This window comes from Leuresthes tenuis, unplaced genomic scaffold (assembly GCF_036924035.1).
Source record: "Leuresthes tenuis unplaced genomic scaffold, fLeuTen1.0.hap1 SCAF_6, whole genome shotgun sequence".
In the NCBI taxonomy this organism is placed as follows: Eukaryota; Metazoa; Chordata; class Actinopteri; order Atheriniformes; family Atherinopsidae; genus Leuresthes; species Leuresthes tenuis.
In genome coordinates this window covers 216,392-228,839 of record NW_027325360.1, presented here as the reverse complement: position 1 = coordinate 228,839, position 12,448 = coordinate 216,392, and the positions used below count along the sequence as shown (strand labels likewise).

Genomic DNA, 12,448 nt, shown 5'->3' with positions numbered 1-12,448 from the left:
AGCCGCTGGACTTATTTAAAGTTATTTTTTCCAGTGTGTAGTTACATGAGACGAGTCTTCAAAGACTGAAGAGTCTGCAGAGCCGTGGCCGCCTTTACGGTCCTGGACCCACAGTCCCTGTTCTGGTCCTGCTCCTCAGAAGCTGGGTCCAGTTCACCGTCCTGACCCACTGGACCCACAGTCCTCCCCCTGTTCTGGTCCTGCTCCTCAGAAGCTGGGTCCAGTTCACCGTCCTGACCCACTGGACCCACAGTCCTCCCCCTGTTCTGGTCCTGCTCCTCAGAAGCTGGGTCCAGTTCACCGTCCTAACGCCACTGGACCCACAGTCCTCCCCCTGTTCTGGTCCAGTTCCAGAAGGCGGGTCCAGTTCACCGTCCTAACGCCACTGGACCCACAGTCCTCCCCCTGTTCTGGTCCAGTTCCAGAAGCTGGGTCCAGTTCACCGTCCTAACGCCACTGGACCCACAGTCCTCCCCCTGTTCTGGTCCAGTTCCAGAAGCTGGGTCCAGTTCACCGTCCTAACGCCACTGGACCCACAGTCCCTGTTCTGGTCCTGCTCCTCAGAAGCTGGGTCCAGTTCACCGTCCTAACGCCACTGGACCCACAGTCCCTGTTCTGGTCCTGCTCCTCAGAAGCTGGGTCCAGTTCACCGTCCTGACCCACTGGACCCACAGTCCTCCCCCTGTTCTGGTCCAGTTCCAGAAGGCGGGTCCAGTTCTGACCCACTGCTTTTTCCCCGAACACGACTCCGGGATCTGCTCACCTGTGGGCACAATGACTCGGACTCTCTGGCTGTTTGCCTTCCTCACGTGAACTTTAACACCTTAATGAGATTCACAGATTATCACCGTCACACTCTCACTGCCACACAACATGTTTGAATTCCTGTGTTTGTGAGGACCCTGAAACCGATTCTGGGGCCTAAAATCAGGTCAGAACCTTCAAACAGCAATTTATGAAAACAAAGAGACATCCGGAGGCCAAAGGTCAGATTTCTTTTTTATTCTGGAGAAAGCTCAGCTGATTGGTCAGCTGGTCAGAAAAACACAAACATATAAACAGTCACATGATCAAAACAACTGTCCAGCAGGCCAACGGGAGGAGAACATGGTTACCATGGCAGCGAGGAGGAGCAGCAGGTTTAAAGTGACAGAGTGGCAGTTTAACGTCTCAGAGACTGTTAGCATTCCTCATTCACAACAATGGGCTGTGTTAGCTTCGAGCTAACCTGTGACACTGCCGATCAATACCTCCAATTGATTATCAGTTTATATTTGCATAGATACGAGATGAAACAAGTGCAAGATGACAGCTGCTGCCAGGAGGGATCAACGCCTGAGCAGGTGTCCTTCAGGTCGTGTCAGGTGACAGGTGACAAACATTCTCAGGTAGCGCTAAATGTGACAAAATAAGGGGCGGAGCTTGTTTAACGAAAGGTCAGGGGTGACTGGAGCTTCGCAGGTAAACATGTGACCCACCTGTTTCTGCTTAACCGTAACAGCACCGAACGAGAAACCGCTGAACACCACAAATTAGTAAGGACAGGTGAGAAGGTACGCTGTTTGACAGCAGGGGAGCAGTACAGGAAACCACAGAAGAACTCTGCCTGTTTAACAAATCAGAGAAGAAGAAACGGTTTGGTTTGTCAGATGGAAAGAAGAAGAACTCCAGTCAGCCCGATAAGTCTTATAATACGAGACTAAACACTACATATCCCTACAGAGGATGAGTCTTTGGCTGAGTTACATCGTGTTGCCTTCACTAAATACTGATCATGCAGGTCTGTGATGGCCTCTGAAACCTTCTCCGCCCACACACACCTGTCAGGTGCATCATACCTGACCCTGCTTTATGGGGACATCCTGGGGAAGGGGTTTTACCGGTAGGCCAGGTTCTCAGCAGGTTCTCCGGCTTCCTCCCACCACCCAAAACATACATGTCAGGTTAACTGGTGACTCTAAATTGTCCCGAGGGCTGAGTGGTCTCTGTGGCCCCGCCTCTCACCCAATGACAGCTGGGATAGGCTCCAGCCCCCCGCACTCCTGAGTTGGGTTAAGTGAGTATAGAAAATGGATGGATGGATATCTAGGCCAGGTGTTTTAGCAGGTAAGCTAGGTGTTTTCTGACTGGGGGAGTGTGGACGCAGAGGAATCAGCCCTCTCACAGACCCTACACCCTGTGATGACGTCACTGTCCTAATAAGGTGTTGTCCCCTCCCACTCCAGCAGGTATTGGACCGTCCCCTGAGCGGTGACACGGCGAGCCAACACCTGGTACCGCTCCCCATTGGTCAATCTGCCCGCCACTCCAAAGTATGAGGATATTGATGAGTGGAGGTGGGAGGAGTCTGACGGGATCTGGGAGGGGTCCGATAGGAAGTGGGAGGGCTCTATGGACAGGTGGGCGGGGTCATCGTTGATCTGTTCCTCCACTCCGAGCTCCTCCCCCGCCTCACTGCGATTGGCCCACTGGCTGTAACTGTTGCTGGGCAGCTTCCTCTTCCTACTGCCCACTCTCCTGGGGACACAGACAGGTGATCAGGTGGCTCCTCCCTCAGGTGTGGGTGGAGCAGAAGATGGAGGATGCCTTACCTGAAGTGGTAGGACGCACTCGTCGTGGCCGACCCGGAGGTGGAGGCATCGGTGGAGTCCTGGTCAATGCTGACGGTTCTGCTGGAGCTACTGCAGAAGAAGAAGGTGACATATGAGACCCGCTGGAACTGATTATTGATCTGTTTATTGATCGATCTCACCTCTTGAGGCTCTGCAGCTCATCCAGGGTGAAGTCAAAGATGTTGGCCATGTGGTGGTTGGCGGTCCAGCTGCAGGTCAACTCATTCTGTGAATGGTTACAGAGTTAGATGAGGGGGCGGAGCCTCCAGTCTACCATGTATCAACAGAAGAAGACTCTTACATTAGGAATGGCATCCTCCAGAAGCCACTTGGACTTCCTCTTCTTCCTCTCAGCTGAGCCACTAAGTTCACACAGAGACACACAGTTTACTGGGTTATGCCTCATTTCAACCGGCCCGTCCAGAAGAACCGAGGCCCAAAACCAGACTGCCTGCTGGTTCTGTTCTGCAGAATTCCACATCACCTGGAGTCAGGTGTTTCAGGATTGCTCAGCAGAACACATTCAGATTCTTTCCTCTGAGTAACCATGACTACCTGGTGAGGGCTTTCTTGTGGCCACGCCCCCCATCGTTCTGAGTACGCTCAGGAAACAGCTTGGTGGGAGGGTTGGGGGGGACTCGGGTCCTCAGACGGAAGATGCACTTCCTCTTCTTGATCTCCTTCCCACAGAGGAACCTGCACACACACCTGCAGATGATGACATGTCCAGCAGGTGAACAGCTGGCCCACAGTGTGGTGGGTCGGGCTTACTTGCTCTTGTATTTGTTCAGAGCGTCCAGCAGGTGCTGCCCCCTGTCTGCGGGAGGAGTGTTCGACAGCTGCACCAAAACACAAACAAACCACTCTCAATCACATCAGGACACAACCCACATAAACAGGTTCAGTGCAGTCCGGTTCCAGTGGTTCTGGTACCTTTCCGAGCTGTAAATGGTCCCAGTTAGCTGAGACAAAGGCCAGAATCTCATCCAGCTCAAAGTATTTCTTCTTGCTGCTCACAGACAGGTTGTACAGAACCAGGTGGACCACGTCGACCCACCTGAGGGACAATCGACGGATGTACTCGGAACCTTTGTTGCACACCGCACACAGGAAGAGGTAGAACCTGAGCAGGACCACGGACAGAACAGTCAGTGACTGAAGCAGAACTGAGAAGGACGAGCAGAACCTGAAGAACCGACCTGTCTCCGAACATCATGGAGTCCTGCAGAACCTGCGTGCACGCCTCATGGAACCACTGCTGACATCGGAAACAATGCAGCATCTTCAGGTACCACCTGCAGAAACGCATTATGATCAGAACCGGGACCAGGCTGAGCTGCTGTGTGGGTCTGACGGGTTCAACTCACTCTCCCGGCCCGCCGCAGTAACAGTAGCACTGCTGCTGATTGGTCCGGTGCTGAGAGTCCCAGTCCAGAGAATCCAAGTCGTACGGCAGAACCTGCTTCATGGCTGACAGAGCTTTGGCTATCGGACCTTTCTTCAGGGCACCGCCTTTCTGTGGATACGGGTCAGAAAGGAAGGAGACGGGTCAGGGAGAAGGAGACGGGTCAGAAAGGAAGGAGACGGGTCAGGGAGAAGGAGACGGGTCAGGGAGAAGGAGACGGGTCAGGGAGAAGGAGACGGGTCAGAAAGGAAGGAGACGGGTCAGAAAGGAAGGAGACGGGTCAGGGAGAAGGACACGGGTCAGAAAGGAAGGAGACGGGTCAGGGAGAAGGAGACGGGTCAGGGAGAAGGAGACGGGTCAGAAAGGAAGGAGACGGGTCAGGGAGAAGGAGACGGGTCAGAAAGGAAGGAGACGGGTCAGAAAGGAAGGAGACGGGACAGGGAGAAGGAGACGGGTCAGGGAGAAGGAGACGGGTCAGGGAGAAGGACACGGGTCAGGGAGAAGGACACGGGTCAGGGAGAAGGAGACGGGTCAGAAAGGAAGGAGACGGGTCAGAAAGGAAGGAGACGGGTCAGGGAGAAGGACACGGGTCAGAAAGGAAGGAGACGGGTCAGGGAGAAGGAGACGGGTCAGAAAGGAAGGAGACGGGTCAGAAAGGAAGGAGACGGGTCAGGGAGAAGGAGACGGGTCAGGGAGAAGGAGACGGGTCAGGGAGAAGGAGACGGGTCAGGGAGAAGGACACGGGTCAGAAAGGAAGGAGACGGGTCAGGGAGAAGGAGACGGGTCAGAAAGGAAGGAGACGGGTCAGAAAGGAAGGAGGCGGGTCAGAAAGGAAGGAGACGGGTCAGGGAGAAGGAGACGGGTCAGGGAGAAGGAGACGGGTCAGGGAGAAGGAGACGGGTCAGGGAGAAGGAGACGGGTCAGAAAGGAAGGAGACGGGTCAGAAAGGAAGGAGGCGGGTCAGGGAGAAGGACACGGGTCAGAAAGGAAGGAGACGGGTCAGAAAGGAAGGAGACGGGTCAGAAAGGAAGGAGACGGGTCAGGGAGAAGGAGACGGGTCAGAAAGGAAGGAGACGGGTCAGGGAGAAGGAGACGGGTCAGAAAGGAAGGAGGCGGGTCAGAAAGGAAGGAGACGGGTCAGGGAGAAGGAGACGGGTCAGGGAGAAGGAGACGGGTCAGGGAGAAGGAGACGGGTCAGGGAGAAGGAGACGGGTCAGAAAGGAAGGAGACGGGTCAGAAAGGAAGGAGACGGGTCAGAAAGGAAGGAGACGGGTCAGAAAGGAAGGAGACAGGTCAGGGAGAAGGAGACGGGTCAGAAAGGAAGGAGACGGGTCAGGGAGAAGGAGACGGGTCAGGGAGAAGGAGACGGGTCAGAAAGGAAGGAGACGGGTCAGGGAGGAGACGGGTCAGGGAGAAGGACACGGGTCAGAAAGGAAGGAGACGGGTCAGAAAGGAAGGAGACGGGTCAGGGAGAAGGAGACGGGTCAGGGAGAAGGAGGCGGGTCAGGGAGAAGGAGACGGGTCAGGGAGAAGGAGGCGGGTCAGGGAGAAGGGGATGAAGAGGAGCTGATACCCGGACAGCCAAAGCGAAGACACAGCGTCTGCAGAACCACGGGCTCAGACTGGTACCGGTACTGCTGCCCTCTACTGGAGGAACGTGGCACAGCTGATGGAAGCCTGGCGCACACACAAAGAAGGTGATGACATCATCAAGTTACGGTAAACATGTTAAACCTCGACTCAGACCTGGGTTCTGCTCCCTCAGTGTGAGTGTGTGTGTTCAGATGGTGCTGGGCTGTGATTGGCTCGTCAGCATGGCGAGCTACCTCAACTGGTTCAGCTGGACTTATTCTTCTAGGTTCTTGGAGTTCTGCACACCTCTTGGAAAGTGAACATCTGGATAATGACGACACTCAGACTCACCAATGCCGCACTTCCCACAAATCAGGATGTGGTTGGTCATCTTTAATTGGTTGTCAGAGTTTGGTTCCGCCTCTCGACACACAGAGCAACGAGGCTCCTCCCCCGGAACTCCAGCTGCACAGTGATTGGACAGGTGAGGAAAAACAGGAAGTAGATGTGATCATCTCATGTGTTTAATGTCTGCTGATTTTTCTTCTCTGACCAGAACTCAACGGTTCAATGATAGGAGAAAGAAAAGAATCTGTCTCCAGTCAGCAGCTGTTTCCCTATCAGAAGGTGTCTCTAGTCAGCACCTGTTTCCCTATCAGAAGGTGTCTCTAGTCAGCACCTGTTTCCCTATCAGGTGTCTCTAGTCAGCACCTGTTTCCCTATCAGAAGGTGTCTCTAGTCAGCACCTGTTTCCCTATCAGGTGTCTCTAGTCAGCACCTGTATCCCTATCAGAAGGTGTCTCTAGTCAGCACCTGTATCCCTATCAGAAGGTGTCTCTAGTCAGCACCTGTTTCCCTATCAGAAGGTGTCTCTAGTCAGCACCTGTATCCCTATCAGAATGTGTCTCTAGTCAGCACCTGTATCCCTATCAGAAGGTGTCTCTAGTCAGCACCTGTTTCCCTATCAGGTGTCTCTAGTCAGCACCTGTATCCCTATCAGAAGGTGTCTCTAGTCAGCACCCGTTTCCCTATCAGAAGGTGTCTCTAGTCAGCACCTGTATCCCTATCAGGTGTCTCTAGTCAGCACCTGTATCCCTATCAGAAGGTGTCTCTAGTCAGCACCCGTTTCCCTATCAGAAGGTGTCTCTAGTCAGCACCTGTTTCCCTATCAGGTGTCTCTAGTCAGCACCTGTATCCCTATCAGAAGGTGTCTCTAGTCAGCACCCGTTTCCCTATCAGAAGGTGTCTCTAGTCAGCACCTGTATCCCTATCAGAAGGTGTCTCTAGTCAGCACCTGTATCCCTATCAGAAGGTGTCTCTAGTCAGCACCTGTTTCCCTATCAGAAGGTGTCTCTAGTCAGCACCCGTTTCCCTATCAGAAGGTGTCTCTAGTCAGCACCTGTTTCCCTATCAGAAGGTGTCTCTAGTCAGCACCCGTTTCCCTATCAGAAGGTGTCTCTAGTCAGCACCTGTTTCCCTATCAGAAGGTGTCTCTAGTCAGCAGCTGTTTCCCTATCAGAAGGTGTCTCTAGTCAGCACCCGTTTCCCTATCAGAAGGTGTCTCTAGTCAGCACCTGTTTCCCTATCAGAAGGTGTCTCTAGTCAGCACCTGTTTCCCTATCAGAAGGTGTCTCTAGTCAGCACCTGTATCCCTATCAGAAGGTGTCTCTAGTCAGCAGCTGTTTCCCTATCAGGTGTCTCTAGTCAGCACCTGTATCCCTATCAGAAGGTGTCTCTAGTCAGCACCCGTTTCCCTATCAGAAGGTGTCTCTAGTCAGCACCTGTTTCCCTATCAGAAGGTGTCTCTAGTCAGCACCTGTTTCCCTATCAGGTGTCTCTAGTCAGCACCTGTATCCCTATCAGGTGTCTCTAGTCAGCACCTGTATCCCTATCAGAAGGTGTCTCTAGTCAGCACCTGTTTCCCTATCAGGTGTCTCTAGTCAGCACCTGTATCCCTATCAGAAGGTGTCTCTAGTCAGCACCTGTTTCCTTATCAGAAGGTGTCTCTAGTCAGCACCCGTTTCCCTATCAGAAGGTGTCTCTAGTCAGCACCTGTTTCCCTATCAGAAGGTGTCTCTAGTCAGCACCTGTATCCCTATCAGAAGGTGTCTCTAGTCAGCACCTGTTTCCCTATCAGGTGTCTCTAGTCAGCACCTGTATCCCTATCAGGTGTCTCTAGTCAGCACCTGTTTCCCTATCAGAAGGTGTCTCTAGTCAGCACCTGTTTCCCTATCAGAAGGTGTCTCTAGTCAGCACCCGTTTCCCTATCAGAAGGTGTCTCTAGTCAGCACCTGTTTCCCTATCAGGTGTCTCTAGTCAGCACCTGTATCCCTATCAGGTGTCTCTAGTCAGCACCTGTTTCCCTATAAGAAGGTGTCTCTAGTCAGCACCTGTATCCCTATCAGAAGGTGTCTCTAGTCAGCACCTGTTTCCCTATCAGAAGGTGTCTCTAGTCAGCACCCGTTTCCCTATCAGAAGGTGTCTCTAGTCAGCACCTGTTTCCCTATCAGGTGTCTCTAGTCAGCACCTGTATCCCTATCAGGTGTCTCTAGTCAGCACCTGTTTCCCTATCAGAAGGTGTCTCTAGTCAGCACCTGTTTCCCTATCAGAAGGTGTCTCTAGTCAGCACCTGTTTCCCTATCAGAAGGTGTCTCTAGTCAGCACCAGTTTCCCTATAAGGTGTCTCTAGTCAGCACCTGTTTCCCTATCAGAAGGTGTCTCTAGTCAGCACCTGTCTCCCTATCAGAAGGTGTCTCTAGTCAGCAGCTGTTTCCCTATCAGAAGGTGTCTCTAGTCAGCACCTGTTTCCCTATCAGGTGTCTCTAGTCAGCACCTGTTTCCCTATCAGGTGTCTCTAGTCAGCACCCGTTTCCCTATCAGAAGGTGTCTCTAGTCAGCACCAGTTTCCCTATCAGGTGTCTCTAGTCAGCAGCTGTATCCCTATCAGAAGGTGTCTCTAGTCAGCACCAGTTTCCCTATCAGGTGTCTCTAGTCAGCAGCTGTATCCCTATCAGAAGGTGTCTCTAGTCAGCACCCGTTTCCCTATCAGAAGGTGTCTCTAGTCAGCACCTGTTTCCCTATCAGAAGGTGTCTCTAGTCAGCACCTGTTTCCCTATCAGGTGTCTCTAGTCAGCACCTGTTTCCCTATCAGAAGGTGTCTCTAGTCAGCACCTGTTTCCCTATCAGAAGGTGTCTCTAGTCAGCACCTGTTTCCCTATCAGGTGTCTCTAGTCAGCACCTGTTTCCCTATCAGAAGGTGTCTCTAGTCAGCACCTGTTTCCCTATCAGAAGGTGTCTCTAGTCAGCACCTGTCTCCCTATCAGAAGGTGTCTCTAGTCAGCACCCGTTTCCCTATCAGAAGGTGTCTCTAGTCAGCACCCGTTTCCCTATCAGAAGGTGTCTCTAGTCAGCACCTGTTTCCCTATCAGGTGTCTCTAGTCAGCACCCGTTTCCCTATCAGAAGGTGTCTCTAGTCAGCACCTGTTTCCCTATCAGGTGTCTCTAGTCAGCAGCTGTATCCCTATCAGAAGGTGTCTCTAGTCAGCACCCGTTTCCCTATCAGAAGGTGTCTCTAGTCAGCACCTGTTTCCCTATCAGGTGTCTCTAGTCAGCAGCTGTATCCCTATCAGAAGGTGTCTCTAGTCAGCACCCGTTTCCCTATCAGAAGGTGTCTCTAGTCAGCACCCGTTTCCCTATCAGAAGGTGTCTCTAGTCAGCACCTGTTTCCCTATCAGGTGTCTCTAGTCAGCACCTGTTTCCCTATCAGAAGGTGTCTCTAGTCAGCAGCTGTTTCCCTATCAGAAGGTGTCTCTAGTCAGCAGCTGTTTCCCTATCAGAAGGTGTCTCTAGTCAGCACCTGTTTCCCTATCAGAAGGTGTCTCTAGTCAGCACCTGTTTCCCTATCAGAAGGTGTCTCTAGTCAGCACCTGTTTCCCTATAAGGTGTCTCTAGTCAGCACCTGTTTCCCTATAAGGTGTCTCTGGTCAGAACCAGTTAGAGCCTGTCAGAACCTGTCTCACCATGTTGGATGTCCTTCCAGAGGACCCAGAACTTAGAGTTATCCTCAAAGGTGACGAAGCAGCTCTGTCGGGGGGGACTCACCTGTGACCAATCAGAACACAGAGCCTCAGCACAGCGAATCAGGAGCAGCAGCTCCACAGTTAACAGGTAACCATATCCTCACCCTCTGGATCTTCCCCAGGTAGTAGAGTCCATCTGACCAATGACAGAGGACGAACTGTCCCACGCTCAGACTGGACTCTGCTCCTTCATCCATCTCTGGGATTCGTCCTCTACGGCAGGAAGCCCCGCCCACAGGGGACACCTGAGGCTCCAGGCCACGGATGGCTTCAAGCAGGTCATCAAACATCCTTCAAAGACAAACACAGACAGACAGGAGGCTCATCTCCAGAACTCCACCCTCCTCCACCTCCCAGCAGATCATTCTGAAGAACTCAGGTGTAAAACTGCACCTGATCTAATGCTCATCAGACAGAATAAGCGAAGAGTTCAGAAGCTGCTGGGTCGCATCATATTTAGCTGACATCAATCCAATCCGATCCATTTTATTCATAAAGCACAGATTAAATAAACACAAAGGTTCCCAAAGTGCTGTACAATAAAACATAATAAATAAATAGACTGTCCACCCACATAAAATATCTGTGCACATAAAACCTACGTAGTGCTGAAAGTCAAAGAAAAGAGCTCTGTTTTAAGAAGCGTTTCACAGTTAGACTGAGGCCTGTCCAATGTGCAGCGGCAGTTCGTTCCATAATAAATGCTCGGCCCCCTCTGAGCTTCAGCCTCACAGGAGCAGCTGGTCAGCTGACCTGAGAGATCGGCTGGGTGTGTCGGGGGGGAAGAGGTTCACAGAGGTACGATGGGGCAAGACCTTTTCAAGATTTAAAAGCAAATAAAAGAATTTTAAAATAAATTCTAAAATGCACGGCTGGCCAGTGGAGTGAAGCTAAAATGTGTGAAATGTGCTCAAACTTCCTCGTGCCAGTTAAAAGACGTGCAGCTGCATTTTGTACCAGATGAAGATGTGCGATGGAGGACCCACTGACCCCCACATAAAGTGCAGTAATCCAGCGGAGGGGTCACAGACACGTGGGTTACTGTTTCAAAGTGTCAGATCTTCGCTAGCTGCTTTATCTGGCTTCAAACTTAAGATGCACAACAACTTTTACCTGCAAATCATTAGTGATAGGTTTGCCATCCTGTGCCAAGGAACCCAGGTCGACTGGGGGGGTCACAGAGCTGCCACCCAAGACCATCGCTTCAGTCTTTTTTCATCAAAGGTTTAGAGCCATCCAGGTCTTGACATCCTCCAAACAGTTGAACAATAGCTCAAGGGAGTATGAGTCAGCCTTTTAAGGGGTACATAGATCTGGCTGTCATCAGAATAACACTGGAGTAGAATATTGTGCTTCCTGAGGACGGAACCAAGTGGGGGAAGGTACAAAGAAAGTAAAAGAGGGCCCACCACTGAACCCTGTGGGACTCCACATGGGAGACGAGCAGTGGAGGACAGAGAGGACAGAAAGCACTGATTCTGTGCTGTGCAATGTTTTAAAACCAGATTGGAAAATTTCAAGAACATTTTGTTGATTTAAAAAGTCCATGAGCTGAGAGTAGACAGATTTTTTAAAGGAAGGATAGTTTAGAAATGGGCATAAAATTAGCCATAACAGCAGGATCTAGTCCAGTTTCTTTTTTTATTATTTTTAAATAAGTGGCTGCACAACTGCATGTTTGAAATTTACAGGAACCAAAATGCTGCATAAGGACAGAATGCTGTTAATGATGCTGTGTAAATATGGCCCAATAGTCGGGAAAACCTCCTTAAAAATCATCAACATCAGTTCAAAATGACTTCTGAAACTGTCCAACACCTGTCACCTCCTCATTTCTCCCCCCTGCAGTGGGAGAGGCAGAGATGCAGCCTGGAGGATGAGATAAAGGAGGCAGTTTGAGGCTCTGATTCGTTTCTGAACTACCAGGGGGTTTCTGATATCTCGGAGCATGCGCAGTTCAGCTCTCCATCACATACCGTTAACTCCCCAGTTAACCACATAAACTACCACACCCTGGCCCGGTCATAACGACTATATGAACGGAAAGTCCCCTATATCCGGTAACAGGCTGTTAAGGACTCCATCACCTCATTAATCTGTGTCATTAACGATAATAACGCTTATTTCTCTGTAACGGTCTACATGAAACACTGACACGACCAGACAGAAGCAGTTCGGCCGCCGAATAAACCGTTCACCATCTTTCTGGGTAACCCGGGTAACCTTAACCTGGACCGGTAATCTGGTCCGGGTTGGATCGAGATGTTAAAGTGATGCCCTAAAGTAAACAAGCTGAAACCGAGCCGCCTCACCTCTGATGCCGATGGTGTTCCTCCTCCGTCCCGGTCCTCCCTTCTCGGAACCGCACAGAGTCTAACAAGAGACAGACAGACGGGAGCTGGGCTGAACCGGGTCCGACAGTCTGTGTCTCCGGACCTGCGGACCTCCGGTCTGTCTCTTTATTTCTGGCTCCGTTTCGCGCCGCTGAACTTCAAACTTCCACAGTCGCCATTTTTTAATTTTTCCCGCGAATCACAGAGATTTTTTTTTTTTTTAAGTTCGTCATCACGTCGCCACAGGAACTACTACGTCAAGGCTCCACTGCAGCGCTCTGCCGCGAATCACTGGCCTGTTCAGAACTCCTTTACTTTTTTACAGATTTAACCCTGCAGCGTTTCTCTGAGGAACTTTGGCTGGATACTCGTCCATTAACCCGAGGCTGCCCCGCTGTTGGTGGGATCGGCGTGATTTTATTTGAGTTTATTTAATAGTACATTAAA

The 12,448-nt window shown here is 51.4% G+C and overlaps 1 protein-coding gene across 2 annotated transcripts; it reads right to left on the bottom strand.

Moving 5' to 3' along the window:
- Positions 1 to 987: 987 nt before the first annotated feature.
- Positions 988 to 12,203, bottom strand: phf19 (PHD finger protein 19). 2 transcript variants are annotated; one of them, XM_072387093.1, is made up of 14 exons: positions 11,981 to 12,203; positions 9,773 to 9,959; positions 9,609 to 9,690; positions 5,941 to 6,054; positions 5,591 to 5,694; positions 3,980 to 4,128; positions 3,812 to 3,907; positions 3,546 to 3,735; positions 3,384 to 3,451; positions 3,168 to 3,308; positions 2,914 to 2,974; positions 2,753 to 2,838; positions 2,591 to 2,681; positions 988 to 2,519 (listed from the first exon to the last, which is right to left on the bottom strand). In XM_072387093.1, the coding sequence occupies exons 2-14, from the start codon at positions 9,956 to 9,958 to the stop codon at positions 2,196 to 2,198; spliced, it is 1,692 nt and encodes a 563-aa protein (XP_072243194.1). In that variant the 5' UTR covers position 9,959; positions 11,981 to 12,203; the 3' UTR covers positions 988 to 2,195. The 2 variants fall into 2 exon arrangements, with proteins under 2 accessions (XP_072243194.1, XP_072243195.1); XM_072387094.1 differs by having other exon boundaries at positions 2,591 to 2,678.
- Between the last annotated feature and the right edge of the window lie 245 nt (positions 12,204 to 12,448).

Coding starts and splice junctions, on each gene's coding strand:
- phf19 (XM_072387093.1), bottom strand. CDS start 9,958: ATGTTTGATGACCTGCTTGAAGCCATCCGTGGCCTGGAGCCTCAGGTG. Junction 3,452..3,545: donor ACCATTTACAGCTCGGAAAG/GTACCAGAACCA, acceptor GTTTTGGTGCAG/CTGTCGAACACTCCTCCCGC. Junction 2,682..2,752: donor GAGCTGCAGAGCCTCAAGAG/GTGAGATCGATC, acceptor CTTCTTCTGCAG/TAGCTCCAGCAGAACCGTCA.